Here is a 27,726-nt window from a genome sequence, read left to right as displayed (position 1 = left end):
ACTGTGAACATATTGACTCGGACTCTGTGGTGAATTGAAAATGACTCGAGTCAAACTTGTAAAAGTGAGATTGGCTTGTGACTTAGTTACAACAACTGAGTTCAGGTAATCTAAGTTAGTTTGATGAAATTGGGAGGCAGAGTCGCAGACTTCTACTAGTCCATTGCTCTTGAACCTGTGCAATCTCCGAAAACAGAATCCGGTACTGTAGGCTACATCACCTCACTGGCACTTCAGTTCAAATACTGATAAGGAGCAGTCAATGTAGAAACATCTCAATAGTGGAAAGTAACGCAGGTTAACAAAGTGTATTCGTGTGGTAAAAATAAGTAGAAAGGACAAACCATTGCAGACCGCCTTGCATTTTCAAAATTAGCATTGGTCTCGACCAGTATCCGAAGTCCTTGGATCGAACATCGATTCTGAATTGATGTGTATTCCATACTACTCTTGTTCCTGAATCATCTCAAGTTAAATTTGATCATGGATGTAACCAATAAACATTATGCAGGACCCACTAAACAGCCCTCATCTAACGTCACTAAAACAGTTAAACGACTTAGCTTGTTATAATGCTTCATTAAATTATCTCACATTCATTGAACATTACACCAGAGTAGCATATGTTGAGAATACAAGAGCTCAGACCCAAAACAGGTCGTGTGATGTATCATATGTTACAAGACAACACGACGTACAATACAGCATTTATTCAACTGCAGAAAACATCTATGATTTGCAATACATGAAGCACATGGGAACAGTTAATGATCAACTCAGTATTTTCAGTAATTCGCGAAAACATTGGATAAAAGCATATGGAATAATTATTGATGATGATAAGGAATCGCAAACAATTGATAGTAATATCAACAGTATTTGGTACCAAGGACGAAACTCAAACGTCTTCTGCTATGACAGGGTTTGTAATACTTCCGATTCCTTCAATTTCACAGGTCACCTCGTCTCCAGGCTGAAAAAAAAACATTCAATTATTATCATGGCCATGGTATTACGTACGGTCAAGAATATGTGACTTCGATTAGCATCGCTTATTGTCTGTAACGATAAAATTTGATCGCAGATATTACTCTATAGCTCACTAGGGCATGTTAAAATATAACCATGTCGTATCCAAGTCATCACATGTGTATTTTGGTCTGAATATAAGGTTCGTAAGACAGAGCTTGAAGATTGCTTTCATCACAAAATATCGTGCAAGATTAAATGTAATCGGCACACTAAATTCAACAGTGAAACCAATATAGCAAGGTACGATGGGAAAGTAAAAATTCAGGACTATGCAATTCGCATTGTAACGATAGGAATAGCAAACTTGGATGTATATGGTCTATTAATATAAAAGCTAAGGGTAAAAATGATAGAAAATAGAGCGAACTAATGAAATATTTAAAAGTTATAGGCCTACTAACAATCCTTTCGATGACATAAACTGGGATTGGTCAAATAAATAATTGTTAATTTCAATATTTTCAAATTAAACAATGGTCTACCCATCACAATGACTGAACAATGAACATGTGATCAGTATAGTTTTTAGCACAAGAAAAATTCCCACTCAAATGTCGACCAATCGACGAAGAGAATGCTGTAAAATCGTCATGATGTTGTCATCAAGGTATCTCAGTTTGATTAAAATTGTTTATATTCGGCAGTTGAAAAATATCAAACCTTCAGATATACTGGTGGATCCTTGAAAACTCCAACGCCGGGAGGCGTACCAGTCAGTATGACATCACCAGGTTCAAGGGTCACAAATTGCGAGATCCATTCGATGCATGCCTCAGTTTTGAAGACAAGCTGTTCGGTACAGCTATCCTGCATTGGATAGTTATTCAACAAACACTTCAATCCGAGTTTGTGAGGATCTAAAGTAGTTTGAATAATTAATATTCAGGGAAGCATTTCCTAAACACAGGTATCCTTGCTTGTCGGAAAGTATGTAAGTAAGCATAGGGCAGGGAATATCCATCGTCATTGGTTCTGATTGGTCTAAGGATCGCGTGTTGCTAACGAATGTCCCTAGCAGCAGCAATGCTGTCTTTTAAGTCAAATGCCACTGTTAACACTCACTCGACCATTATTAGATTGCAATTTGCAAATGCCTATAAATGTGTCATATAAACCAGTGATTCCCAACCGCGGCCCGCAGATAGCCTTCTTGCGGCCCTCGCAAAATATTAAGAAATTGAGTACTAACAAAAATAAATTTTTATATTTATTAAATGCACGTACTTGGCTTGGAGTTTTTAATTAGGAATGCAGGAAAGTCGTGAGTAGACTGCTAACGTTATGTCGCTGCTGTTTCAATGCAGTGTGCCCTACCTTCCAGTTGAACGAGCAATAGCTATAGATATAGGTATAGACAGTTATTTCGTGAATGACAGTTATTTCGTGAATAAGCATAAATTATAGAGTATGTTTTTGAAAATTTGTGCATATTTTTACTCTGGGCGTGATATCATGCTGCCAAATATCTTGACTTTTGGGTACTCATCTACCCCTAAATATATTTATCGAAATGGGCATATCGGCGTTTGCCATTACCGCGCCACGACGCACCAAGACATATTAAGTTTTACGCCATGTAACATGCGAATCCAAGAAGTGTGTCAGAACGATTGGCAGCGAGAAAACCTTGGCCGAAAAGGACTGCCCTTATGCTGAGCGAAGCTTCGTTATATATACAAAATACTGTCTTGGCAATCTGAACCTCACAAGACACATATCATGTCGCAGGGAGAAATTATATTCCAGTGAAAAAATACCAATTTGAAATAGTGTGCGTCTCTTAGTTTAGTAGCCTACGTTTGGGCTTTTCTATATTTTTTTGAAATAGCAGACAGGAGGTCACAAAATAACATCATGTTACGGGGTCATACCAACGGGTTCTATAGTGTCCAAGACACCTCACTTAACTCTACCGGTAAACATGATTACGTGAGCAGCGAGGACAAGAAATTGATAGCAATATATATGCGATTCCCAATCATATTGACCGATTTTATCATAAATTATCGAAAATTTCGCACATCGCGCTGGCTCACTTAACGGTACAGCTGATTTCGTGGTAAAAGCGAACAAGGTCATAGGGGTAGGTTTTCCACCCTATGGGAGCCCAAGACTAAAGCTGTTTTGGGGAAAGGGGGGGGCTCACGAAGTGCTCTTTCGTTCCTGCCAACGGATATACGCCCGGAGATGTTTAATTATTATTGAGTGGTCCTTAATTTTTCAAACACACCTCCCTCGGCTCTACCTGTAAAACTGATTACGTGATGAGCAGAGAGAGGATAAAAATTGATAACAATATATATGCGATTCCCGATCATATTAACCGATTCAATTATGAATTACAGAAAATTTTCGCGCTTCGCGAGTGTAGGCAATAAAAGCTGACTCACTAAATGGCCCAGAAAGCAGCATAATTGGTAGTCCTACAACTCACAACCCAAGCGTCCGAATAATTTGAAAGCTACTGTCGTACTGATTCCAAAAATACGAATTGAAATCTCGCCAGGGTGATAAAACTGCTCCCAAATAGCCACCAAAGGTCAATTGTTCTGAACAATGGGAGCGCAGCAACACAATGACCATAACAATGGCTTCGAGCGATTGATCGGAACAATGCCAATTTTCACAATTTGGTCCGTTTCATTACCCTGGTATTCGTGCGGCCCCGACCGTATTCTGAAATTCTAAATTTGGCCCCGACACCGAAAAAGGTTGGGAACCACTGTTGTAGCCTATTTGTCTCGTGACGTTCAGATTGCCAAGACAGGAACATTCGGTGCCAGTCATTTAGGCGCCTATGGTCAATTTACCTATATGTATTTTGTATATAAATAACGAAGTTTTCGGTCCGCGTAAGGCAGTCCTTTTCGGCCAAGGTTTTCTCGCTGCCGATCATTCTGGCACACTTCTTGGAGTCGCATGTTACATGGCCTAAAACTTTATATGTCTTCGTGCGTCGTGGCGCGGTAATGGCCAACGCCGATATGCCCACTTCTATAAATCTTGCGTATTTTATCTTGGTGGAAGAGTACTCAATAATTGAGGTACTTGGAAACATGAAATCGAGCACAGCGCGAAAAAAATTTGATAAAGTTGCATAAAATTTCATAAAATACTCTATCATATATGCAAATTCACTAAATAATTTTGGGCCCCCTTCGAGCTCGCTCCCCCCAATACGGGGGCTTGGGGTGCGACATTTACAGTCCTGTCAATACCTATATCTATACCTATATCTATAGGTCCTGCTCGTTCAACTGGAAAGTTAGGGCACATTGCATTGAAACAACAGTGACGTAATCTTACCAGTCTACTCACAACTTTCCTGCAATCCTAATTGAAAACTTCTGACTCCAAGCCAAGCAAGAGTATTTTATAAATATTTTCTTTTTCATAAATCGATTTGTCAATATTTTTGTGGGGGCCGCAAGAAGGCTAGCTGGGGGCCGCATGCGGCCCTCAGGGCCGCGATTGGGAATTTCTGGGCTACAATCCCGCAGAGAAGAATTATATGCCAGTGAAGAACTACCAATTTGAAATCGTGTGCATCTTTTAGTTTAGTGCGTTTGGGCAATTCTATATTTTTTTGATATAGCAGACAGAAGGTCATGAAATAACATCATGTAACGAAGTCGTACCAACGGGTCCGCCCGTCCGAATATGTTTAATTATTATTTGCGGGCCCTACAGTTTCCAAGATACCTCACTCAACTCTACCGGTAAATCTGATTACGGGAGCAGAGAGGACAAGTAATTGATAGCAATATATATGCAATTCCCGATCTTATTGACCTATTTTATTTTGAATTATCGAAAATTTTCGAGCTCCACGCTGGCTCACTAAACGGTGATCCTGATTTCGTGGCAGAAGCGAACAACGGGTCGGGGGGTCGGTTTATCAATCTATGGGAGCTCAAGACCTAAGTTTTTTTGGGGTCTGACGAAGTGCTGTTTCGTTCCTGCCAACGGGTATATGCCCGAACATGTTTAATTATAATTGAGTGTTCCTACCTTTAGAAACACAACTCACTCGGTTCAACCTGTCAATCTGATTACGTGAGCAGAGAGAGGATAAAAATTGATACCAATATATATGCAATTCCCGATTATATTGACCGATTCAATACTGAATTATAACGGACACCCGATTTAGATGATAAATAATGGTAAACAGCCATCTAGCTCGAGGGGGTCTGGGGGACTTCGAAGTTCGGTTTATCACCCTATGGGGGCCCAAGAGCAACGTTTTTTTGGAGGAGGGCTGACGAAGTGCTGTTACGGCCCTGGGTATTGATAACAATTTGCGGAGAGATGTGTAACAAGTGACTCACGATTGAATACGCCGTGATGTGTACTGCTTAGCCGGCAAAAAGCAACATAATTGGTAGTCCTATAGCTCGTGACCCAAGCGTCCGAATAATTTGATATGTCGGTGTTTATAGAAAGCAAGTGTCGCACTGATTCCAAAAATACGAATTGAAATCTCGCCAGGGCAATAAAACTACTCCGAAATAGGCAGCAAAGGTTGATTCTTCTGAACAACGGGAGCGCGGTAACACAATGGCCAATGGTGTCAACTGTCAAGCGAATGATCGGAATAACGCCAATTTTCATATTTTTGTGACTATGTTGGATTTCTTTCATTGACCTTGTATTCGTGCGGCCCCGACCGTGCTCTGAAATTCTAAATTTAGCCCTGCCACCGAAAATGGTTGGGAACCACTGGTATAAACCATCAGAACATATAGCTTCCTACTACAAGAAAACAATACTTATTGGAAGTAGCGATCAACGCATGACAGTGTAGCAATGCATTATCTCTCAGGTAGAGTTAACAAATGCAAAAATTTTTCTGACCATGTTAAACTCAGAATATTTTATTTGTGGTCACATAAAAGCTACAAATAAAAAACTTTAAAATGCTTCCTAATGAATATGACATCAGGAGTGATAGTCAACAACTCAACTCGAAGCCTCATATTTCACTCGGAATAGAATCAGGCAGGAGTTGATTTTGCACAACCCTAGTGTAAAGAACTTGCAATACTTAAGTAAACGACTTGCCAACGACTTCCACTAATACTTCAATAGTTATACAGCACAAGTAAACAGTCTAATTCTAATTTCATCAAGTGGGAAGTGCCTATTGGTCACGTTTGCATCAATTCTATGAATGAAATCATCATAAATATCAGTGGATAATTAGACCACTTTCACGCATGTCAATCATATTGACTTACTCGGCAGTGACTCTTTAGTAACTAAAGCTGGACCCAGCGGGCAAAATGTATCAAACGTCTTTCCTAGAAGCCATTGTTTTCCATTTCTTTGCATTTGCCAATCTCTTGCACTGACGTCATGTGCGATAGTGTACCCAGCGACATGGTCCAATGCATTCTCTGCCTATTGTTGCCACAAAAGATATGATTACAAAAGTTGTCTTGACGAATCTTAATTATAAGAGCTATTTCAAATTCAATACTCCGATGAGACTCCATGTACGGAAATAAGTCAAGATCATTTATCTGAAATTATGTCATCAGTAGAGCGCAGTAATAGAAATTGCCTGATTATAGTGAAATAAATCAAATCAGCCGCTAATGTGACTGTAGCTTTTGACATCAAGATATTCAAAAACACCCAAACCGCATCACACCAGTATATCATAATCTAAATCAGTGGCTGTTATCCTTGGGTACGAGACATCCTCCTTGATGGTGCGAGAAGGCTGATTATTTGAGAAAGTTAGAAAATGGGATGGCTTGATTACCGCGCATTTCAAATATTTTTTCAATGTTTAAAACAAAATAATTCACTACCCTAATCGATGCTGTCTTGGTTTCGTATATTTGCAATCATCTATTCTTTTTGTGACGCACGACTATCAGCTATCACATGAGCTGTTTGCTTTGCCTGTGACCGGCGCACAGTATTCTTATACTGAAGTTGTTTAAATCATGCTGGAAAAGTGAACCGCCAAGACAGATGGTACACATCATCGCATTCAATTTAGAGTCATCTTTGTAAACACAAGATTAAAACCGATGAGAATTTTACAAACGGACAAGATGGTAGGGCTTTGCAGTTGGTGACATATTAATTGCTGAATTGTTGTGTTTCGCGTCTACATATAGCACCCTGCTTCACACAAAAGATTCTATGGTTCTTTACACAGGAGAGCAACAATCTTTTGCATAATTCCAGAGGGGGTGCGAACAGGGAAAACAGTAAAAAACACTGAACATGTCACAACCCACAACCATACGTAACTGGAAATATGGCTAAATTTATAGGAATATCCCAAACCTTAAATTGGCAGGATGAGGAATTTTATATTATTGTACAAATGATGTGTAGCTGATTTCTTACCTTGATATGCTTCCCTCTTTTACCTATCACCACCGCTAATTCAACCTCCCAGTCAACAGCATTGGAGATTTTCGGAATAACTATCGGATCACCGTTACCTTAAGCAATAGACAATGTCAAATGCCACCTGAATCTACTAACGAATCTGCTACTCCCTACCAATTATTGAGCTTGGAAACTTGGAGAATATCAAAGGCTCCTCGGGTAAAGGGGCATTCTGTTCTTCACAGTGGTCTTTATAATTGAGTCCAACGCATATAACCTGTAATGAGACCGGTGAATAGACATTGCACAATTAAAATCAATTTGTACACTGAAAGATATATATTTGATACAGCCACCAGCATACCGGATAAAGAAGCCATACCATCTTTAAGTAGAATGGTCAATCAACGGACTAACTGAAGTAAGCTGAGAAACACGGTAGCTGGTAATGTTAGTAGGGCATTTTGTGCATGTGATTAAATTCAGAGGCCTAGCCCGGAAAGAGCGAGATGGGTTGATTAAATTGCGTTTCAATCTCTGTTTCCACAAAAAATTGAAGAAATTGCTGTCTGCTTCCAAATCCTATTCCATGATCGGTACAAAAGCAATCACGATTATACTGCTACTTGCATCTTCATGGCTATCTCAATATGTGTTTTCTGTTTTGACTTAAAACAAAAGCTACAAACTTGAGACTGTTTGGAATTCAATAAAAAATGCAATGCGGGAATGTTAGTCAACAATGCAACCTCGCTTCAGTCGTAATGTTCATATAAACAAGTAGGCTATATCCATCGCAATATCACACATTTTTTCTCCCTTAAGTGTGCTACGATTGTTATACAATTTTTCTAGTTGAAAAGGTTTGGGAACCACTGATTTACAACTAAACGAATGTGACCATATACTTTTTCTGGCTTGGTGATCGGTGACAGTATCTTGATTGCATTTCTTGATACAATAGTCGACTTTTCTTCAGCACATCTGAAATTGTGAAGGTACAATAACAGCTGAAATAAATTTTGGAGGCATAAATTCTAGATATTAATTAACTGACCTTTTGGCCTCATTTAACAAAGATTCCCCGCCTTGCAAAAAGGACACCATGTTGTTGGGAAACTTCGAATCAGCATCTGTGAGATTAACAATATCTCCACCATTCTTCAACTCGACGCCAATCCTTCAAATTCAATACTAGAACCAATTAATAATGAATTCATATTTCCAGGGAGTACTTAGTCATCATACTTCTACAGCTCACAAATGTCTTGATGTTCCCACTTCATTCTAGTGCAGTGGTTCTCAAGTTTGGGCAATTTCATGAGACAAATGTACGAAAATCCAGTCCCACAGTGATTCACAATAAATGGAAAATAGCCTATTAAAACCTTGGCACATATCAGAAACTTCTAGTGTACAAAGATACGCTACAAAAATAATTAGACATACCGTAATTAGTCCTAATGTCTTAAAGTGACTTGTCATAAAAAAAACTCTCGAACACCAATTAGCCAACCAAATACATTCTCTCTAAAGACCAAGATCTAAATTGCTCGAAACTGAGACCCGAATTGCTTGAAAATAAGTTTACAAACGAGACCCAAATTGCTCGATCAAGAATGACATCTAGAGATAGTTGCTGACATTGATGGTACTCAAGTAGAATAATGAAATATTTGCTGGCAGAACAGAGATAATTGGCAACACTGATGATCTCCTCAAGTAGAATAGTATGCTAATCAATATTGTTGAACCATGTGACATTGACAAAATAAATGCATCCCGGACCACGAGGTGCCATGATCAGCAAAATTAGTCTTGACAAGGCCAAAAAAAAACTGAGACATTGGAATTTGTTTCAACAAGCTAGTTATGCCTGGTCCTCATATCTAATGACAACTTTCCGCTCTGATTTTTTAGACTACAGACCATAACGTTCCTTGATTAGCAAAATTCGTCGTAAAAATTGAGCTCACAGACTGTGATGCAACAAAAGCACAAAATGTCTCATAAGATACATTTTACATTGGTTTAATGGTGTGATTATTCAGACAGACGAATTGTGACAATTCAATATGCTCTAAAAAGCACAATCTGTCTCAATTTTAATATGCTTCATGAATGATGACGATGAGCGCCTATGAACATGGCGGCCCCGGTTCGATTCCCGTCGGAGGTTTACCTGGTCTCCTCTTTCTCCACCGTCGCTGTTCTCGCGGCGACAAAAAAGCCCAGAGAAAGACCCGACCAAAGAAAGCACTTGAAAGACATGCAAAGAACTACAAAGGGCTGTGGCTTCAAAAATATCAACATCGAAAAGAACTGTGACAGCAGGCACTCTAGGCCGAGGTAGATGTCAGTCTAAAAGACCGCAACTGTGCATCGTTCGGCATCCTCCTATTTGTTCATTACATCGCATTGTGTCTTATGGCAATGTATACACAATTTGTCTTGTTCAGATGAAAATATAACTCAACGACTATATATTATCATTATTTTAGTAACGGCCTACAGTGTAGATTTTCAGTGCAGTAGAAGATGACTGTGGCGCAGATTATTATCTACATGACTACAGCAATAGTGAGATATTTTTGTTGGTTCTATGAGGCGCAGTTGTATAAGCCTTAGTCGCCATACCTGGCGTACCACTCTGGCTTTTAAATTGGGTGACACTATATATTGAGCGTAATACGGGGAGCAACGGATCAAAAATGAGTATCACTGGTGAACTCTAATAGCCATGAAATACATCAAATGGTACAGGTACTCGGGTCGGGCCTCACAATTTGTGACATCAACCGGACTGCGCTGTGCTACGGCCTGTTTGGAATCGGTGCCCTGTGCTCACACTATATTTCATTTTTTAATTATTTTTTATTAAATTACTTTAACTTAGAAAATCATCGCTGCTCACCTGATGTATCAGGCAAAAAGGCCAGCGATTCCAATCAGGTGCTACGGTATGCATTGATTAAGGTACGCAGCTAGCCAAGAATCTAGTGTAACAACTGAATACTTACTTTTGAGATCCTTGCAACTGGAATTGAACTAACCTCATGTTCAAGGAAGATGAGTTCGAAATACTACGTGGCAAGATCACTGCTGCCTGCGCTGGAAAGACATGAAGGAAATGCCGAGTTCGTAAATATGAGAGCATTCTGCAAACAAACTTGCAAAATCTCATGAAGCAGCAAGATGATTAGGAGTCAAAGGTCATATGAAACGCAATTGTGCCTGAGACCAATGATTATTTACATGTAATCATTATAATCTCATTATAATTATCTATTTGGGTTAATATACGTCCTCCTTTAGGAGGATTTGTCCTGCTTTTCGGGTTATGGAAAATGTCCTACGAAGACGCCTAAAATGTCCTCCTTTTTGACAATTCGTCCTCCTTTGTAGCTTTTACATGTGGGATAGCGGTCAGGTTCAACTGCAAAACGGCATGAATGGCGGGAAATAGGTAATGCGGACGTTCTAACGGGCATTCGTGAGTCGAATGGGAGTGATGACCTTTTTTTATTCAATCAACTCAACAAAATCTACAGCACAATCGGCTTTTTTCAGTCTTGATCAAGTAACTTTTCTGATTTGGTAAAAGTATCCTCCTTTCCCGATTCCAAAACATGGTATGTTTATGTGTATGTTTGTGTATGTGTTTGTGTGTGTGTGTGTGTGTTTGTGCCTAGGGCCGTAACTGTACAATTGGCTTGTCCAAAAATAACTTGGCCAAATTTGATGTGCAACGTTTTTATCCAACCCAATAATTTTATTAGCCGCAAAAAAAGTATTTTTGAACAACCCATCCGACGGGCAAAGTGGGAGCTTAGATTAGGAAGGCCGCCAAAATTACTTGCTAAATTCCGGACATTTAGGCTCATTTTAGAATTTCCTCCCGGACGCAGTTTTCACGGTGAAATTCCTGACATGTCCTGGAAATTCCCGACGTATGGCCAGTGACCACCCTAAAGTAGAGACGCTAAAATTTACTCAATTACGAGTAGAAGTAGTCCTTTCGAAAGCATCCTAAATTTTCTTCAAGTGTAGCGACGCTAAAATATACTCCAGTAAGTCAAACTGTAAGTAGCTGTGAGAAGCGGTTACGCTCTCATTCACTGTCGAAATAAATCTAGAAACTGAGCCTTGCGGACGGTGAAGAGAGGAGACGGTGGGTTCGTTCTGCTACGTAGCCTATACCTAGAGGTACAAAGTTTCCACACATAAGGATTGGAGCGCATCATGGGATACAAATGATTGCGCTGCTTTCGAACAGTGGTTCTTTACTTTTGTTTACCCTAAACGATATTTCAGATAATGTCATATAATGTCATGCAATGGTGCCCTCCACCGTATCAAAAGACCCAAGTTGAAGTGAAAGCATTACGGAGGTGTACAAGACACTGTATTATTAATCTGCGCGATTGTTGTGTGGTAACCAAGAATATTTTGCAATATGCCATTTACATTTAATTTTACTGCGAGAAGAAAGAGGCTACAGTGCACTACTTGATTGTGATTGTGCATGTGCTGAGGACAAAAGAGTAATACAAAGTTCAAGTTTTAAAGAGAGGGAATATATTTCGGTTATTTGGTCCAGACAGTTTCAACGGTGATTAGCGCTCAACGGCCCAACGCTTAAAAGTCATCAAGTACCACTTTTTACATTATATTCGAACACACACCCTGTGCGGTGTGGAACGCCCTGCGCCCTCTTACGGCTCATACACCCTATAATATAAAACACGCCATATATCACATTGTACCACGCTGTATATCACGTGACCACGCCCTTCTTCTTGTATCGCGCCATATATAAACGCGCACATTCAGATATCCTACATGGGACTCATACGCTACTACTGTTCATATTCATTCGACCAATACATCTATCTGAGGCAATTGTCGTCGCATGCATCGTTGAGCTGTCAGATCAAGGACTAACGCAGGGCCAGGCGTTCGCCACTGCTAGTTAAGTAAGTCACAACCTACGTTGGACTCAGGCTTACGGCTCTAGCAGGTTATCCGACAACGCTACGTTCTCTACATGGTGCATCTCGTGAGATGATTTCGGCTTCAACGAAAGACGCATCGCCGCCTCAATATCGGATTTAGTTCGTCAACCACTATGGACACTCCAGAAACCGCACTCGGACTCCCAAACCTTACGGTACAGTTTTTTGCATATACGAATTGTCGAACGAAAGCAGTTTTGCATTTACAGTTCCATTTAATTCGTGTGTTATTGCTCGCTACATGTACTATGGTTTATATATCTGCCGCTGCAATACGTAGCAACGATCCGGCCATGTTTCTGGTCTTAGTAAATCAATATAATTTTCCTAACGTTCGAAACCGACAGTCGATTCACTACTTCGACGATACCTCGAAATTTCCGCGCTCTAACCGCATATTTGAAGTGCAGAGTTTACTTATGAACGCCGTCCGCCGACATAAGCGCGTTTACGGCTGCGATGTAAAATCCACGTTCGTATGATTCGTTATTCCACCATTTTGTTTCGGATTCATGACTTTAACATAAGTCCGCAATGCCTCGATATTACTGATTGCCACCTTGTTATTGGCCAGTAATATCTTCTTCATTTTAACTTTCGAGTACTCTATAAGTCTATATACTCGGACTATACATTTATTAACAATCAATCGAATTGCATATTAATCCAAATACGGACTTACGGGATCCCTACTCCATCAATTGCTTTGGAGATTTATTCCCCGCGTGCTTTTGGGATTCGCGCTTAGATTGTCCGCTGCTAATTTCAACAGTCATAATGCAGAACTGTCATTTGCAAACAAACGTGCATTATTTCGTGATGTCGTTCTAATTCATTCTCAATTTATAACAGTAATTTCAACTTTTCTAACGCACCCTCACAATCTGGTTCGTATATGACCTCGTTGTCGGTGAGGAACCATTTTTAATTTGCTCTGCGTTACCTAAGCGCTAGTTTTTAGTTCCTAATTCCTTGCCGCACGCGTGTGTCTGTTTCGATAAACAATAGATTCACAACGAAACATCTTCAGCCATTTTGTTCCGCAGATTTAAACGCTATTTAAAGCTAATGTCTGTGGTTATTATCGGTGTCTAAACCAAGGTCTAAACTTTGGTTTTTAACTACTCATTTCAATATAGCATTACCATTCTTTCTGTGCAGCGCAGATAAAAAAAATTGAACTCATACATTCTCCTTAACGCGAAATAAACATCAAAGTTAAACGCGTTCTAATCATCTTGCTTACTTGATATATTTCTACCACAATGGTGATGTAGCGTACCGCTCCATGTTTCACCCATAATTACCCTCGCTGATGACTGATTACGTTACTGGTACGTCTTGTTGTGTTGTACTCTTTTATGCAGTCGCTTTTAGTCACCGTCCGGGACAGTCGTCTTTTAGTCTCCGTCGGACGAGCATCGTCATGTTTTAGTTGTTTTATTAAAAGAGCAATGCTGACTTGTCTACTTTGACTTATCGAGCCGCGGACCAAGAAGAACGCGCGCCCACGACAGAGCACGCTATATTTTGGTGACCCCGACGTGATTTCGCTAGCCATCCTAGCCGACGTGATTTCGCTAGCCATCCTAGCCGACGTGATTCGCCAGCCGACTCGAACCCAACGTGCACTAGCCGACTCGAATCCCTTGCTCACTTTCTGCTGTATTTGAAATGTCTTCTCGACGACGACGACGACAACAATCGGTGGAAGATATTGCCAGCTCGGCCAATTTCACTGGTGCCCCGAGGATGCCGCCACCGGTGGTCAATTTCTGGTCCCATTCGCCAGAGTCGTGGTTTGTTTCGGCGGAAGCCGGATTTTCCAGTTATGGTGTTACCGACTCTGCGGCGAAGTATTTTCACGTTCTGAGATGTCTGGACGGCAAGCAGCTCGAATCGATTCGATTTAAGTTACCTGCCCCAGAAGACGACGACTGCTACGAAGTATTACGTGATCTTCTGATGCGTGAGCACGCTATTCCCTTGCGAGACCGTGTTAAGGAGCTTTATAGTGATCGCTGTAGAGATTTAAAACCCTCGGAACTTCTGAAAAAATTGCGAAATGCAATGGGGGCTCTATCAAACACACCAGGTTCTGACTGTTATTTAAAGGAAACGTTCCTTCACTATTTGCCAGATCATATTGCTGGGATATTGTCGTCACATGTAGACGATACCGTGGAACAGCTTGCCCTAAGAGCTGATAGTATATACACTCGTGCGTCTCCACCTGTGGTTCCCAATCATTACAGTTATCCTCCCACAAATCAATTAGATGAATTGCAACGAACTGTTCAATCGATAGCTCGAGAGGTCATGGAATTGAAAGCGATACCTTCGACACGACAAGTATCTGTATCTGACGGACAACGATCACGTGATTTCAATCGTAGTTCCGCTCCCCGTCCTGAACCATTTACAGACGATCGACCAGCTTTTTGAACGCTGTCGAACCATTCAGAGACACGTGGTGAGGTAACTCGATTTGCTCATCTGCGTGGTACGAATCAGTTGTGCTTTTATCATGATAAATTCGGTGATCGAGCTCGAAATTGCCGTCCACCCTGTTCCTACTCCTCAAATCGCCCTTTTTTAGACGGAGGCCTCGTGAGGGATCGCAACAATTTTCAACAGTGAACTCAGGACGTGAAAAACCTTTATTGCATGTACGAGATTCGATTTCAGGGCAGATTTTCCTCGTCGATACAGGAGCCTCCGTTTCTGTTCTACCGACTTCAAGTAACGTTTTCAAGAATAAACCAGGACCAAATCTGTACGCTACAAATGGATCGAAAATTGCGACGTTTGGAACGAGATATTTGCGGGTCGAGTTCTCCGATAGACACAAGTATGGATTTCGATTCTATATTGCCGATACACACATTGCCATATTGGGGGCTGATTTTATTAAGCGATTTTCCCTCGACGTTGATTTGAGGAGCAATTGTCTGATTGATACTGTTTCAGGAGGTTTCATTCCTGGCTGGAAGTGTAATCCAGTAGTTCGCGGTTTGAACTTTATAGCGCCTGATCACAATACGCCATATGCAGATCTTTTGTCGAGCTTCAACGACATTACCATTCCACGGAATGCAGCAGTACGAGCTAATCACGGTACTGTACATCGTATTATTACTAATGGATGTCCCACTCGTTCTCGCTGTCGCCCATTGTCACCCCATTTGAAACAGAAGGTGAAGAATCGATTGCAAGAGATGTTGAAGTCCGGTGTAATCATTCGCTCAAAATCGCCTTTCGCCTCTCCCATTACTGTCGTACCAAACGGGTTAGACGATATTAGAATCTGTGTCGACTATAGGAAATTGAACAATCAAACGGTCAAGGATCGATGGCCTGTCCCATTTCTACGTGATTTTACCAATGAACTGTCGAACTGTAATGTTTTTAGCAAAGTTGACTTAGCGAAGGCGTACCATCAAATCCCTCTTCATCCGGACGATCAAGAGAAGGCTGCTTTTATTTGTCCCGAAGGGCTATTCCAACCAACGACGATGATGTTCGGCTTGACCAACGCTTGTTGTAGTGGTAGCTCTATGGCGCCACTAGGGTGTGACGACATCGCAGGTGCTTCGGTGCTTGGTCGTCACTGAATACATGGCTGCTTGAGAACTCACGTCTCGTATATTAGACAGACCGTCAGTCACGTTACTACATGGTGGCAACAGTATAAAAGCAGCTGATAGCAATTACTTAGCTACTCAGAATTATGGCTAGTGGATATACTGCCTTGCAAGGACTGCACCCGAAGCCATTATCACTGGCTGGAACCAACCCACCTCAAGCGTGGGTTGATTGGAAGGAAGACTTTGAAACGTATCTCTGTGCTGCAGAATTATCACAAAAGGATGACTGCGTCAAGGTAGGACACCTCCTGAGTCTTATTGGTCCGGAGGGAAAATCAATTTACAAGAATCTCACGTGGCTTCCTGCTCGACGAGAAAATGATCAAGACATTCCTGCTGAGGATAAAAATGACTACAAACTAGTCATTGAGAAATTTGATGCGTGCTTTGAGCTTCGTGATGATCGCTTCAGAATGCGAAGGAAGTTTTGGCTCTTCTTGAAACGGGAGGAGGACGAGTCTTTTTTGCAATGGTCACTCCGTGTTCGCGAAGCTGTAGAAGAAGTACTACACTTGTAGTACTTTTAGCCGTTTTATATCTGAAGTAACCGAAGGACTGGACAATATATTTGTGTTTTTAGACGACATTTTAATTGCGACTCGTACTGAAGAAGAGCACATGGCAACATTGACGGAATTGTTTTCAAGGTTTCGTAAGTTCGGACTGGTCATAAATGTTGATAAGTGCAGTTTCGGTAAGGAAGAAATCGAATTTTTAGGTCACCTTGTTAATGCAAGGGGAATTAGTCCCTTGCCATCAAAAGTTGAAGCAATATCTAACTATCCTCGTCCCGAAAATGTAAAACAACTACGTTCATTCCTTGGACTAGTCTGCTATTACCAACGTTTTGTCAAAAACTGTGCCGAGATTTTGAAGCCACTCTATGACGTGGCCAATGCAGCATCGAATAAACGTGATCGTGTCAAATGGACGGATAGTGCTAACACAGCTTTCGAACGCAATTTTTCCGAACACTGTTCCCATCACAGCGGAAGCATTACTAGACGCTCAGAAAGGCGACGATGAGCTCAAAGAACTCCTCGCTAACGCTGGTGACCATTCGTTGCATCTCGCGGAAGTACATTTCGTAGAGTTGAACGATCCTATCATCTTCGACAAGTCGTTACCTGGTAGAGAACGTCCCTACGTTCCTGCGCCGCTTCGAGAGACTGTAATTCACAGTGTGCATGATATTTCACACCCCGGTATACGCGCGACCACTAAATTAATGGCTGAACGTTATGTATGGCCTGGTATGAAACGTCATGTGAACGATTTCGTGCGTCATTGTCAGCAGTGTCAACGATCGAAGATTCATAGGCATACTCGAACTGCAATTAATAATCTTCCCGTCCCTTCCGAACGCTTTCATACGGTTAACGTGGACATTTTGTCACTCCCGAATAGTTGCGGCTACTCGTATATTTTGATGTGTGTTGATCGCTATACTCGCTGGCCTGTGTGTGTTCCCATGATGGACATTCGTGCGCAAACTGTTATTGATGCGTTTAGTTTTGGCTGGGTGTCGAATTTCGGCTCACTCCGTAAAGTAATAACCGACCGAGGAAGTCAGTTTACCTCGCTGGAATGGACTCAGTATATGCAATTCTTGGGTATTTTCCACATCAAAACCTTGGCGTATAAGCCGGAGCAAAATTCTCTTGTCGAACGCTATAACAGAACTTTGAAAGCCTCCCTCCGCGCATTAGAAAGTCCTCATAATTGGTATCATCACTTAGGCTTAATTGTTTTAGGGCTGCGATGTTCTGTCAAGGAAGATCTCGGTTATTCACCAGCAGAGCTTGTGTATGGCACTTCCCTTCGACTACCCGGTCAATTAGTCAATCCTTCTTCCAGTGGTAATAACGCTAATGATTTCAACTACGTAGGTGAATTGAAACGCTTTTTCTCGGCCGTGGGTGAGATGCCGACTAGGTTTCATTCGAATCAAAAATCTGATGTCCCAAACGATTTGAATAATTGCACGCACGTTTTCTTGCGGATAGATGGTCATTGGTCATCGTAGATCACTCGATCCGGTTTATTCTGGTCCGCATCAAGTTTTAAAACGCACTCATAAATGTTTCACAATTCTAACGAATAAGGGTCCTTATGACGCCTCAACCGACAGGCTTATACCTGGCAGACTTCCCATCGAGCGTCTCGACGAATTGACGCCACCGCAAGTTGATATTTCGCGAACAAATACTGTGTCGGCCAGCGGCCGTAATATTCGTACTCCACATCACTTGAATGACTTTGTGTTGTCACCAGTATTTGAAATGGATATTTAGTGTGTTTACTCATTCACTTTTCCGCCATCACTTGTATTATTTCGCTGCAGGCTTCTTTTCTTCATCTCCTGTATGTTCTATAAATCGTTTCTTGAGCCTTTCACATTGTCAAGTGCATCATTATCGCTAAACGAATAATTGTGTCGTTTATAGCTTCACCACCACGCCCATCCCACTTCAATTAGTCGTTATAACATTTAGAATTGAACTCTTATTCGAATCGCAATCTGTAATCATTGCCGTGTCATGCTGGTAGCGTCGTTCATTCGTATATAGTTGAATCGTTGACTGGTGTAGTGTCCATTATACCCTAAAGCTTTTACCAACCAGGGGGGCCCTTGTAGCGTACCGCTCCATGTTTCACTCATAATTACCCTCGCTGATGACTGATTACGTTACTGGTACGTCTTGTTGTGTTGTACTCTTTTATGCAGTCGCTTTTAGTCACCGTCCGGGACAGTCGTCTTTTAGTCTCCGTCGGACGAGCATCGTCATGTTTTAGTTGTTTTATTAAAAGAGCAATGCTGACTTGTCTACTTTGACTTATCGAGCCGCGGACCAAGAAGAACGCGCGCCCACGACAGAGCACGCTATAGTGATATCATTTTAATTACATTACAGCGTTACTTGAACATATCGTTAAGTATCGTTATTCACCTTAACTTACATCAACATTGAGCTTGGATTTATATGAATACGGAAGTTATTTTCCACTTTTGTAATATCCGAGACATTTTATGCCAGTTGATTCGATACCTTCAACATTCGTTGCTGCATATTAACATACAAAACTCGGAATTTTACCAACAGTCTGTTGAATTTCGGTTCGTTCTTATATATTACGCACCGCTCATTAATTTACATAACGTTCAACAACTTCACACTATTTTCCGCGCAAATGCGATTAGCGCGTACATTATGTCCTTACCAAATTCCCTATTCATGGAATGTGATAAATTCACGGACACAGCTTTATACTAGGTCTTTGACATATTCGCTTACTTTTATTTACCTTTACCTAAATAAGGGCGCTTTAACACGCTGGAATTTTTTTCCGCAATACTATGTCCTTTTACCCGCGATACCGTCAACCTAGTCACATGCGATACATATATATTTTACCTGCAATGCCATTCGGACGCAGTAATATCATTTAAACACCCCGTGATATTTGATCACGGACATTGCCCCGTTTATATGCTACTCCTACAACTTGGAAAATCGAGAATTGTTTCGGTTTGTGCTTGTGATCCAAGGTGCTTATTTCGACCCGGGTATATCCGAGCCTGTTCTCGAGCGTTGACCACGGGATCGCATGCACTGGCCATGAACGACCGCCCTGATCAAGCGTTCGGTCATTTCTTAGTGCTGTAATTTAACTCGTGTCTCCAGCGCCCAGACTCGCGATATTTACGAGATATGTACTGATGTTCACACCACGTCTGGATCATTTTTTGTATCTACCGAGAGACCGCATTTACAATGGCGTTACAGTCAATGTATATGATATATATACATTTTATTAATCGCTAGCTCGGGCACACTGTCGCCGACGTGTTTACCGGTCCACGTCCATCTCCGGAGAATTATTTATATATCTGGATAGCATATGGCGCACAAATCCTGCGATATGTGTGGATTTGTGGTATACTATGCATACAGTATACATCGCTTTGGGAACTTTCTCGACTTAACTGCGTGTTAGCTGCACTCAGATTGTTTCATTTTATTGCTTCTGACACACATATTTTTAGCTACAATTGAAGCAATTATCAATATTATGGACATCTATTATCCTTATTTTCACGCTGCGACTTCGTTATAATCACAGCACCAATTTCCCCGCGTTACACGCTTCAATTTCATTCACATTAAAGGTCAACTGCATCTTCATGACAACTTTGCGGAATCATGTTCAGAATTTTTTTTCATAACGAAATTACCGACTTTCCGTGTTTCAACTCAATCGGAAATTGCCGTAATTTTGACTGAAAGTTCCAATATTGGCATGTTTACAGAAAAAGCAGAATGTGCATTGTGACGTCAAGTGAATGACACATATTATCAACACCGGTCACAGCGGCTGTTTGTGTTCTCGCAGTTTTTATTCTAGTCAGTAATGGCCGAGGTTTCCATTGTAACGGATTTGCCAAGTGATATTGAGACTGAGTCTGAGTACTCCGATGTCGAATGTGAGTATCGTTTTTGCACGTACTTACAAAATTACCGTTAAAATGCCGGATTGGTTCAGGTGTTGATGCGCTCGATCCCACGTCAGTGGAACCCCTTGCAGCTTCATAATAATGATTGGTCATGAACAGCCTAGCTTGCTCAGCGCGAGCCGCTCGTCGAGACTAAATGAAATACAGTTGTATATATAGTATGTAGTGTAATAGCTCGTTTCAGTCATGCATCTTGATAAGTTTGTGCTGTAAGGGGGTTCCGAGAGTTACTGACAGAAATAAAGTGTATCACAGAATTGCCAGGATTCAATGCAGTGTGTCTGGACGTTGACGTATTGGAGATGTCCTACTATGGATATCAACAGGAATATGGCCGCAGAATAATAACATCGAGTTCGATGTATGAATGGGATGAGTCTCTGATCCGGTTGCCAAATACTTTTCTCGCACTAATGCATTTGTTTTCACTTTTCAGAAATTGTGTTCGCTGGGTATGGGGATTCTGTGGCAAAAACCAGCGGAAAATCCTGCCTGCATGCGTTGTTACTGCTGTCCGAACAAAATTTACGTCAAATTCTTACAAAGGATTCAAGTTCAGTAACGCCACATTGTGAATGTACAGTTGTATTCCAAATAATAAACGCATGTAACTAATCGACCAAAATGACTACCGTGTCGGGTGTCAGGCAGAAAAGCAAATCGGGTTTTATGTCGGGCAATAGCTTCCTCTCTGCTAATTTTGATTACGCTGCTAGTCAGAGGAGGTGGAGCGGTCTCAGCACAATCGCTCAACTCAACAGTTTCTGGTCCAGTTCTGATGAGTGCTTGAACTTCTTCGACAAGCTCATTGTAGAAATCTAGAACAGGCATAACAATATGAAGAAATCTTATGCTGCAGTCAGATCAGCGCCAGTTACCAAATGTTGAATTTTCAAGTATCTTGTGGGCCGTACATTCCCCATTTTTGTACTTCCGGTATTTGACCACGGTGCTCCTTCTTTCGACATTTTCTGAGTTTCCGAGCAATTTTCATTGAAATGCAGCATTGCCAACTGCATCCTACAAAATATGCATAATTGATGAGGCTATTAATTATGCCAAAATCTGATATAGGTTAGCTTTGAATAGCCAAGACACTGCAAGGTACCTACCAGGCTTTTATGACTGAAATATGGTTGTACTGATATAACTTTGGGCAGAAATGATTGAGGGCATTGAATGATTCACTTCCAGCAGTGTTTCCATTCGGCGATAGATGGCAGATGTCATTTTCCATTCGCGTGGAGTAGAGAACATAGCAAATCCTTTCATATGCCAATGAATCTGAAAATGGATTGCCATAATGGTAAACAACAGAATCAAAGATGCTATTCATTGTAACTTAAATTTAGGCCTATATCTATCATGTATATATGCTGAATGAAGCAGTTTGTTTCTTTTTGATACAGTCAAGTAGGCTTTAAAGGATGTAACGCCATCTACACTACCCGTAAATCAAAATCTGGAGTATGAGCAGTTAGTGCAGTCTTGCTTGATTCTCAGTGTGCTACCTAAATCAGACTCTTGCACGTTCGACTCTGATTGACACATTGGACAATGTTGAAAAATGCTCACCAGATTATTTCTGTCCACAATCACAAACTGGGTCTTGCTATTCTCCAGACATTCCTCTGAATCTGAATGCCTGCAAATCATTATCTTGGTGAAGACTTGGTACAAATATGATTACACTGTTCAAGTACTCACTCTGACTCGCCATCTAACTCTGTGGGGTGGAAGCTATCGTCACTTGACAGGAATTGGATATCACTTTCACAGTCTTCATAATCCTCTCCGGCAATAGGGTTTGGACATCGATGAAAAGACACTTTGGGTACGGAATATTGCGTATTTCAGCAACCATACGCGACACAAGATGTACCTCCGTGCCTCATCTTCTTCATACCTTCCATATTCACAATCAAATTCAGTATCAAAATCAATCCCAACACGAATAACTATCTGTTTACCACACTGAGCTATACCAGGACTTTTGCCGTGTCATTCACATGACGTCATTTCATAGCTGAATGATTTCATATCCGTTTTTCCGCTTTTCGATTTATAATTTAAATTACTTGAAAACTATCATGTAATTTCAATTATTATTATTTTATTCATATTCCTAACCACATAACGTACGAAATAAGGCAAAGTCATTTTTTAGATGCAGTTGACCTTTAACATGACAATATTTCAACACTATACGCTTTTGAGCTTGTCAACACACCCGGAATATCCGGCATAACTTCTATCGACTTCTAGATTGGGAACTATATTCAACTATAGAGTATGACTGGAGTGACGACTCGATTGTTCTCCCATTGTTAGCCGGCAGAATGGTCACGGTCAGATGGCTGCACCCAAAACAGGATCGCTCAGCGCTTGTTTATATGGCGTTCAAGGCGATTCGTCGTGTATTTCTTGAAGTTGCGTCGGATTTAGTTGGACAGTTCAACATTTAGGTAGCGGTGGCGAGTCGTTATGACTAGTGAATAATACCGTGTATCCTCTGTTATATTTTTCGCCAGAATTAGATCATACTTTGTCACGCATAGAAGTCGGTATCATGGCTGATTCGGCCGCATCATTTTAGCCTTTGGGGATGACTGGGAGGGACTAACTGAAATGGAAATTGAAGAATGTTTCGAAGGACTCAATAACTGGAAAGGTGTATGTTTTGTGAGGAATTCGAAGCATCCTTTTCCTAGTGCGAAAACTTTGAAGAAACATTACAAAAATCATGTTCTCACCAGTAATTGGAATATATCTGAGGATGCTGTAATTACTGTTTCGAAGAGGGCTTGTGTAAATAGCGAAATACTTTGAATGCACGCCATCATTCGAGGAACTAGACATGACCAAAGCGGTTCCATTGGTGGAAAAACTCCATTCTGAATATTGTAAACTTGGTGTTGACGGATTTTATCAACATTACTCTAATATCCTGCCATCAAGCTAACAAGTTTCTGGGTTTGCCACAATTGCCAGCTTCTTACTTTTACATTACTTTTGAAGATTTTTGGTTCTCTCGTCTGCGGTAAAGAGCAGCATCCAATCACAGAGATTGGAGGAGTCATCAGCAAGGAATCTGGTAAGTAAATAGCCTATACTTTGCCTTTCCATGGAAAAACTTTGACATGTTTTTAGACATACTTGAATATATTGGTGGAGTGCTTTTGGAAGCCATTTCTAAGCAAGCCAACGAAGCAATTGCCACATGCGTAACAACTGCAGCGCCATCGGGAAACCTCATTAAAGTGATGCAGAAATGGCATGGTTCTCCGATTTTATGTTATCCACAGTAAAGAAATGGCAAAACCCCGGAAAAAGATAATTTTCTTCAGGGTACTTGAGGCAATTCAATGCGATCCATTCAATAAGAAATTGATTCATACTGTATCCCTTCAATCTGTTTCAGACCTAAATGAGGTTGAGGATGTCATGGACAAGGCAGTGAAACACTTGAATAACATCTGTTCTCACAATTTTCCAAATGTTTGCGAGATAGCTTGAAAAAAAATGAACAATATGCTCTTTGAAAGTCCTTGCTTTTTTGTTATTGCTGAAATTGTATTAGCCATGGTATTTCTTTACCAATCTGACAATTGCTACTGCTATCACTGTGGGGTTTACTATAATGTAAAGCAGGGGTGTCAAAGATACAGGCCGCATCCAGCCCGCCAGACGATTTCATCCGGCCCGCGAAGCAATTCCGAGTAGATTGAAATATTCTTATATTTTCCAGCATATCTGTTACAAATGTTGAGATTTTTGGCGGGAAATACTCATGTTCATAGGTCCCATTATAACCACCGACTATGTGGTTCCACTCTAGTTACCACTAGTAACAAGTCGGTGAAATTTACATCCAATTTCAGGAAGGCCACAAGTGAACACTATATTCAGAGTTCTATACAAATATGGACCAAGAATATGGTCAACCTAGCAATTCGGCTTTTGAATGGTGTTATGGAATCAGTATCTTTCAGAGACCTAACACAAGATGTTCTGGAAGCAGCATTTGGATCTTTGGTAACTTCAGTTGACATTCATTAATATTATTCACGAATGTTAAAAGTTAACAGCGGTCTTCGATGAGATACAGCAGGAATCCAGATATTAGCCAAGTCAGTTGCTCAGTAAATGCCTTATGCCAGCGTAAGGCTATAAAGAGAGAGAAAGGTGCCAATACAACATAAGCCTATGGTGATCAAAATCCTTGGACAAAAGTCGGCAAGGAACCCATGACCAAGAAAAGATGAAGCGAATGTAGTTTCTGGTAGTGTTAGTATAGTAGTTTTTTTTCTCTCTGTGGCAAATGCTGCCTATCCACATCAAGATTCCCTACCTAAAAAAGGAAACCAATGCGTTGGTCGAAACCTTGACGTGGTGCATTGGCTTTCTACTAATGTCGACTGGCAGATGTCTTCCAAGCGAATTCCAGGGTATTCTGGTATTTTTGGCAATGACAACGAGTTCCATTCAAGTGCGATTTTGCATACTTCCAAGGAGTAGGCTTTAACTATTATGAATCGAGATCAAGCAGAACATTGACATTACACAAGGCTCTGGTTCTAGTCATACTCAAGTTTCTGCGGTTATCGAACAGGCACACAAGACTACAAGACTGTTGCGATATTATTTGTTATATTCATACTCGAATTTATGCAGTTAATATAGGATATATTTTCAATCAAAGCTATTGTGAACTGCATATCGATAGAGTTCAAGATCTTTCCACTTGTTCACTTTGTAGTATTCTTCAGTCGTCCTTTCCATGAATTCATCTCACAATAGCCAATGCACACGAACCAGAAATTCTATATACCTTCAGTCATTATTTATATACGTAGCAAACTCTATAAAGGATCAAAGCCACAATATCACATCAATCTCGTGAGAAATGTAACATAGGCTACACGGTAATATTCACTAGTCATAACGACTCGCCACCGCTACCTAAATGTTGAACTGTCCAACTAAATCCGACGCAACTTCAAGAAATACACGACGAATCGCCTTGAACGCCATATAAACAAGCGCTGAGCGATCCTGTTTTGGGTGCAGCCATCTGACCGTGACCATTCTGCCGGCTAACAATGGGAGAACAATCGAGTCGTCACTCCAGTCATACTCTATAATTCAACCCGGTTACAAAGTAGCGACGACGTACCGTTATCACCAAGAGGTCGTATTACTTGTCTCTTAATTGACGCTACTCATAACATTATATATAACGCTTCAACGCCTTCGTATAAGCATATTAAGCACTGCGCGTCCGGGAATAATATTCATTATTACATGACACGACATATTCTACGCGCAATGTCTCTTCTTTGTTCACTCGAATAATTGTTGTCACAAATATCAAAACCTTCGAGTTTGTCAAAATACCCGGAATCTCCGGTATGATTTTCATGTCCCAGCCGCATTATAGTATTTCTTATTACGCAATGCACGTGGTCTTTACGCCACGCTAGCGCGTCACGAAACATTTTCAGATACAATTGTATTCCCAACCAAAACATATCTGGTCGCGGCTACGTAAGGCTTCCTTATATCGTATTGCATTTGCCTGATTTTACACGTTATGTTATTTTGTGTGTAGGCTTCGTATTAAATGCATATTTTTTCGCAAATACTGCTTTCGTCTCGTTTTAGATTCGTATGTTCGAAAAAACGTATCACTCCGCCGGGGATCGCCGAATGCCGACATGCTCATTGCTCATGCTCATACAAGGACTATTTACTCGCCGCTCCGGTAAAATATACGCCGGACACGAGGAACTGCATGGTACACTATTTTTACTGCGCGACCCATAAAGGCCTCACTACTCGGAGAATACATGTACCATACACTGTACGACATCAGCTACGCCTATCGCGCTTTGGTACGAATAAACCCGTAGTAATCGTGAAGCACAACGCGAATTTTTCGTTGTTCGCGTATATACCAAATATACCAGAATTCCGCGGCAGAGTCACTCTGGATAAAGTGGCCTTATAAAATATATCAATGAGCACTAACTTTTACGCTTAACCGGCATTTTCGCGATCCCACGGCTAATTTATATAGCTCTCGCTGTCATACACAGCGGACGAACTGATTTTACTTTAGCAGCCACATGGCAAAGCTGTTGTAATCATTGTTCGGTCTTTGCAGAAGACACATTCGCATTTCACAACGCAGCGAATTTCGTAATACTTGAAATATTATGATTCATGTACCTTTTCTATATATATCCCTTTGCTGGGGTATTAATATAATATTTTCTTCGCCATTGGACGTGGAAAGCACATTATTCTTGCACGACCGATTATCGCAGGAACTATCCTATACCCGGAATGGATTTTGATTGACTGCGATTTCTTGCAACCTCTTTGTGGTTTCTTTTCCCTATATTTCAACATACTTGCTACTTAATTTTGTATAATTTTCTCCGCTTCCGTGTCGTATCATTTGATAATCGTTCTCCCAGCTGTTATGGTCATGGTATTTCTAGCGGCATACAATAAACACACATCTGGTTGTCCTATTTTCGTTCGTAAATGGGGTTACCGGATTCTTCCCACACTAATTATCCCTTCGTCGCAGTGGATAAGTATTGAGAACACAGTGCCGGTTGTTGCCCTATATTTGATCGATTGGCGGCAATTTGAATCCGTTTGTCGGTCCTCGCCATTCGTTTCTCTTTCATTTTAATAAAGCAATAATACAATTGCCTTTTTCTCAACCCTAATGCCGTTATGCAATGGTATCTTGAACCACGTGTTTCGGCTATCACACTTCAAGAATACGATATTCCCAACATACACTTGTTATATTGCAATTAATGCCGTTACCTATCCAATTGACCATACGATTACCCATCGCCATACTCCATACATGTACCCAAATCTGCCCGGCATTTTAGTTCGGTCTCCAATCGGGATGTTGTTTTTACGATATAACGGACACTGCGTACATAATGCCGTTTCCTTTCCGCACATTTATTTTTCGTTTTCGTCCGGTATTGTCCTTCTAATAAAATAAAAAATTTTGCCTCAGATACGCAATTCGCTGTCCTTTTCATTTTGATTAGGTTATATTCAATCCAACCCATAACGTGTTAGTTCATTCACTAACTCATACAGTTTCATTGCCACCATGGTGTATAAA

At 40.9% G+C, this 27,726-nt stretch overlaps 3 protein-coding genes and 1 long non-coding RNA gene across 8 annotated transcripts in view; 2 read left to right on the top strand and 2 right to left on the bottom strand.

The window, feature by feature from the left end:
- Nucleotides 1-27,726, top strand: part of LOC145446572 (uncharacterized) — a 203,627-nt gene that overhangs the window by 89,108 nt on the left and 86,793 nt on the right. The gene's annotated exons all lie outside the window — the stretch shown is intronic.
- LOC145446556 (oxaloacetate tautomerase fahd2, mitochondrial-like) lies at nt 693-10,568 on the bottom strand. The gene is made up of 8 exons (XM_080324895.1): nt 10,407-10,568; nt 8,444-8,566; nt 8,295-8,370; nt 7,561-7,663; nt 7,402-7,499; nt 6,273-6,435; nt 1,693-1,889; nt 693-973 (listed from the first exon to the last, which is right to left on the bottom strand). The coding sequence occupies exons 1-8, from the start codon at nt 10,541-10,543 to the stop codon at nt 899-901; spliced, it is 972 nt and encodes a 323-aa protein (XP_080181021.1). The 5' UTR covers nt 10,544-10,568; the 3' UTR covers nt 693-898.
- On the top strand, nt 11,906-16,038 carry LOC145446563 (uncharacterized). The gene is made up of 2 exons (XM_080324909.1): nt 11,906-12,357; nt 12,404-16,038. Exon 2 carries the CDS (start codon nt 14,076-14,078, stop codon nt 14,844-14,846), a length of 771 nt encoding a protein of 256 aa, XP_080181035.1. The 5' UTR covers nt 11,906-12,357; nt 12,404-14,075; the 3' UTR covers nt 14,847-16,038.
- On the bottom strand, nt 21,134-22,742 carry LOC145446567 (uncharacterized). Of its 5 annotated transcripts, XM_080324915.1 has the most exons (5): nt 22,272-22,735; nt 22,140-22,209; nt 21,677-21,848; nt 21,443-21,584; nt 21,134-21,382 (listed from the first exon to the last, which is right to left on the bottom strand). In XM_080324915.1, the coding sequence occupies exons 3-5, from the start codon at nt 21,799-21,801 to the stop codon at nt 21,314-21,316; spliced, it is 336 nt and encodes a 111-aa protein (XP_080181041.1). In that variant the 5' UTR covers nt 21,802-21,848; nt 22,140-22,209; nt 22,272-22,735; the 3' UTR covers nt 21,134-21,313. The 5 variants fall into 5 exon arrangements, 4 of the variants coding, with proteins under 4 accessions (XP_080181041.1, XP_080181042.1, XP_080181040.1 ...); XR_013917306.1 differs by having other exon boundaries at nt 21,753-21,848; nt 22,140-22,742; XM_080324916.1 differs by having other exon boundaries at nt 22,140-22,735.

This window comes from Botryllus schlosseri, chromosome 9 (assembly GCF_051294905.1).
Source record: "Botryllus schlosseri isolate E-star chromosome 9, Bs_hap1, whole genome shotgun sequence".
Taxonomy (NCBI): domain Eukaryota; kingdom Metazoa; phylum Chordata; class Ascidiacea; order Stolidobranchia; family Styelidae; genus Botryllus; species Botryllus schlosseri.
This window is presented reverse-complemented; position numbering and strand designations above follow the sequence as displayed.

Bases quoted from the DNA above. Each gene is read 5' to 3' on its own strand.
- LOC145446563 (XM_080324909.1), top strand. From the start codon at position 14,076: ATGTCTTCTCGACGACGACGACGACAACAATCGGTGGAAGATATTGCC.
- LOC145446556 (XM_080324895.1), bottom strand. From the start codon at position 10,543: ATGCTCTCATATTTACGAACTCGGCATTTCCTTCATGTCTTTCCAGCG. The intron at 6,436-7,401 runs GTAAGAAATCAG...TGGCAACAATAG, and splicing joins AAAGAGGGAAGCATATCAAG to GCAGAGAATGCATTGGACCA. The intron at 974-1,692 runs GTTTGATATTTT...TTTTTTTTTCAG, and splicing joins ATCCACCAGTATATCTGAAG to CCTGGAGACGAGGTGACCTG.
- LOC145446567 (XM_080324914.1), bottom strand. From the start codon at position 21,900: ATGAATAGCATCTTTGATTCTGTTGTTTACCATTATGGCAATCCATTT. The intron at 21,585-21,676 runs GTAGGTACCTTG...CATATTTTGTAG, and splicing joins ATTTCAGTCATAAAAGCCTG to GATGCAGTTGGCAATGCTGC. The intron at 21,383-21,442 runs GTAACTGGCGCT...TGCCTGTTCTAG, and splicing joins ACTTGAAAATTCAACATTTG to ATTTCTACAATGAGCTTGTC.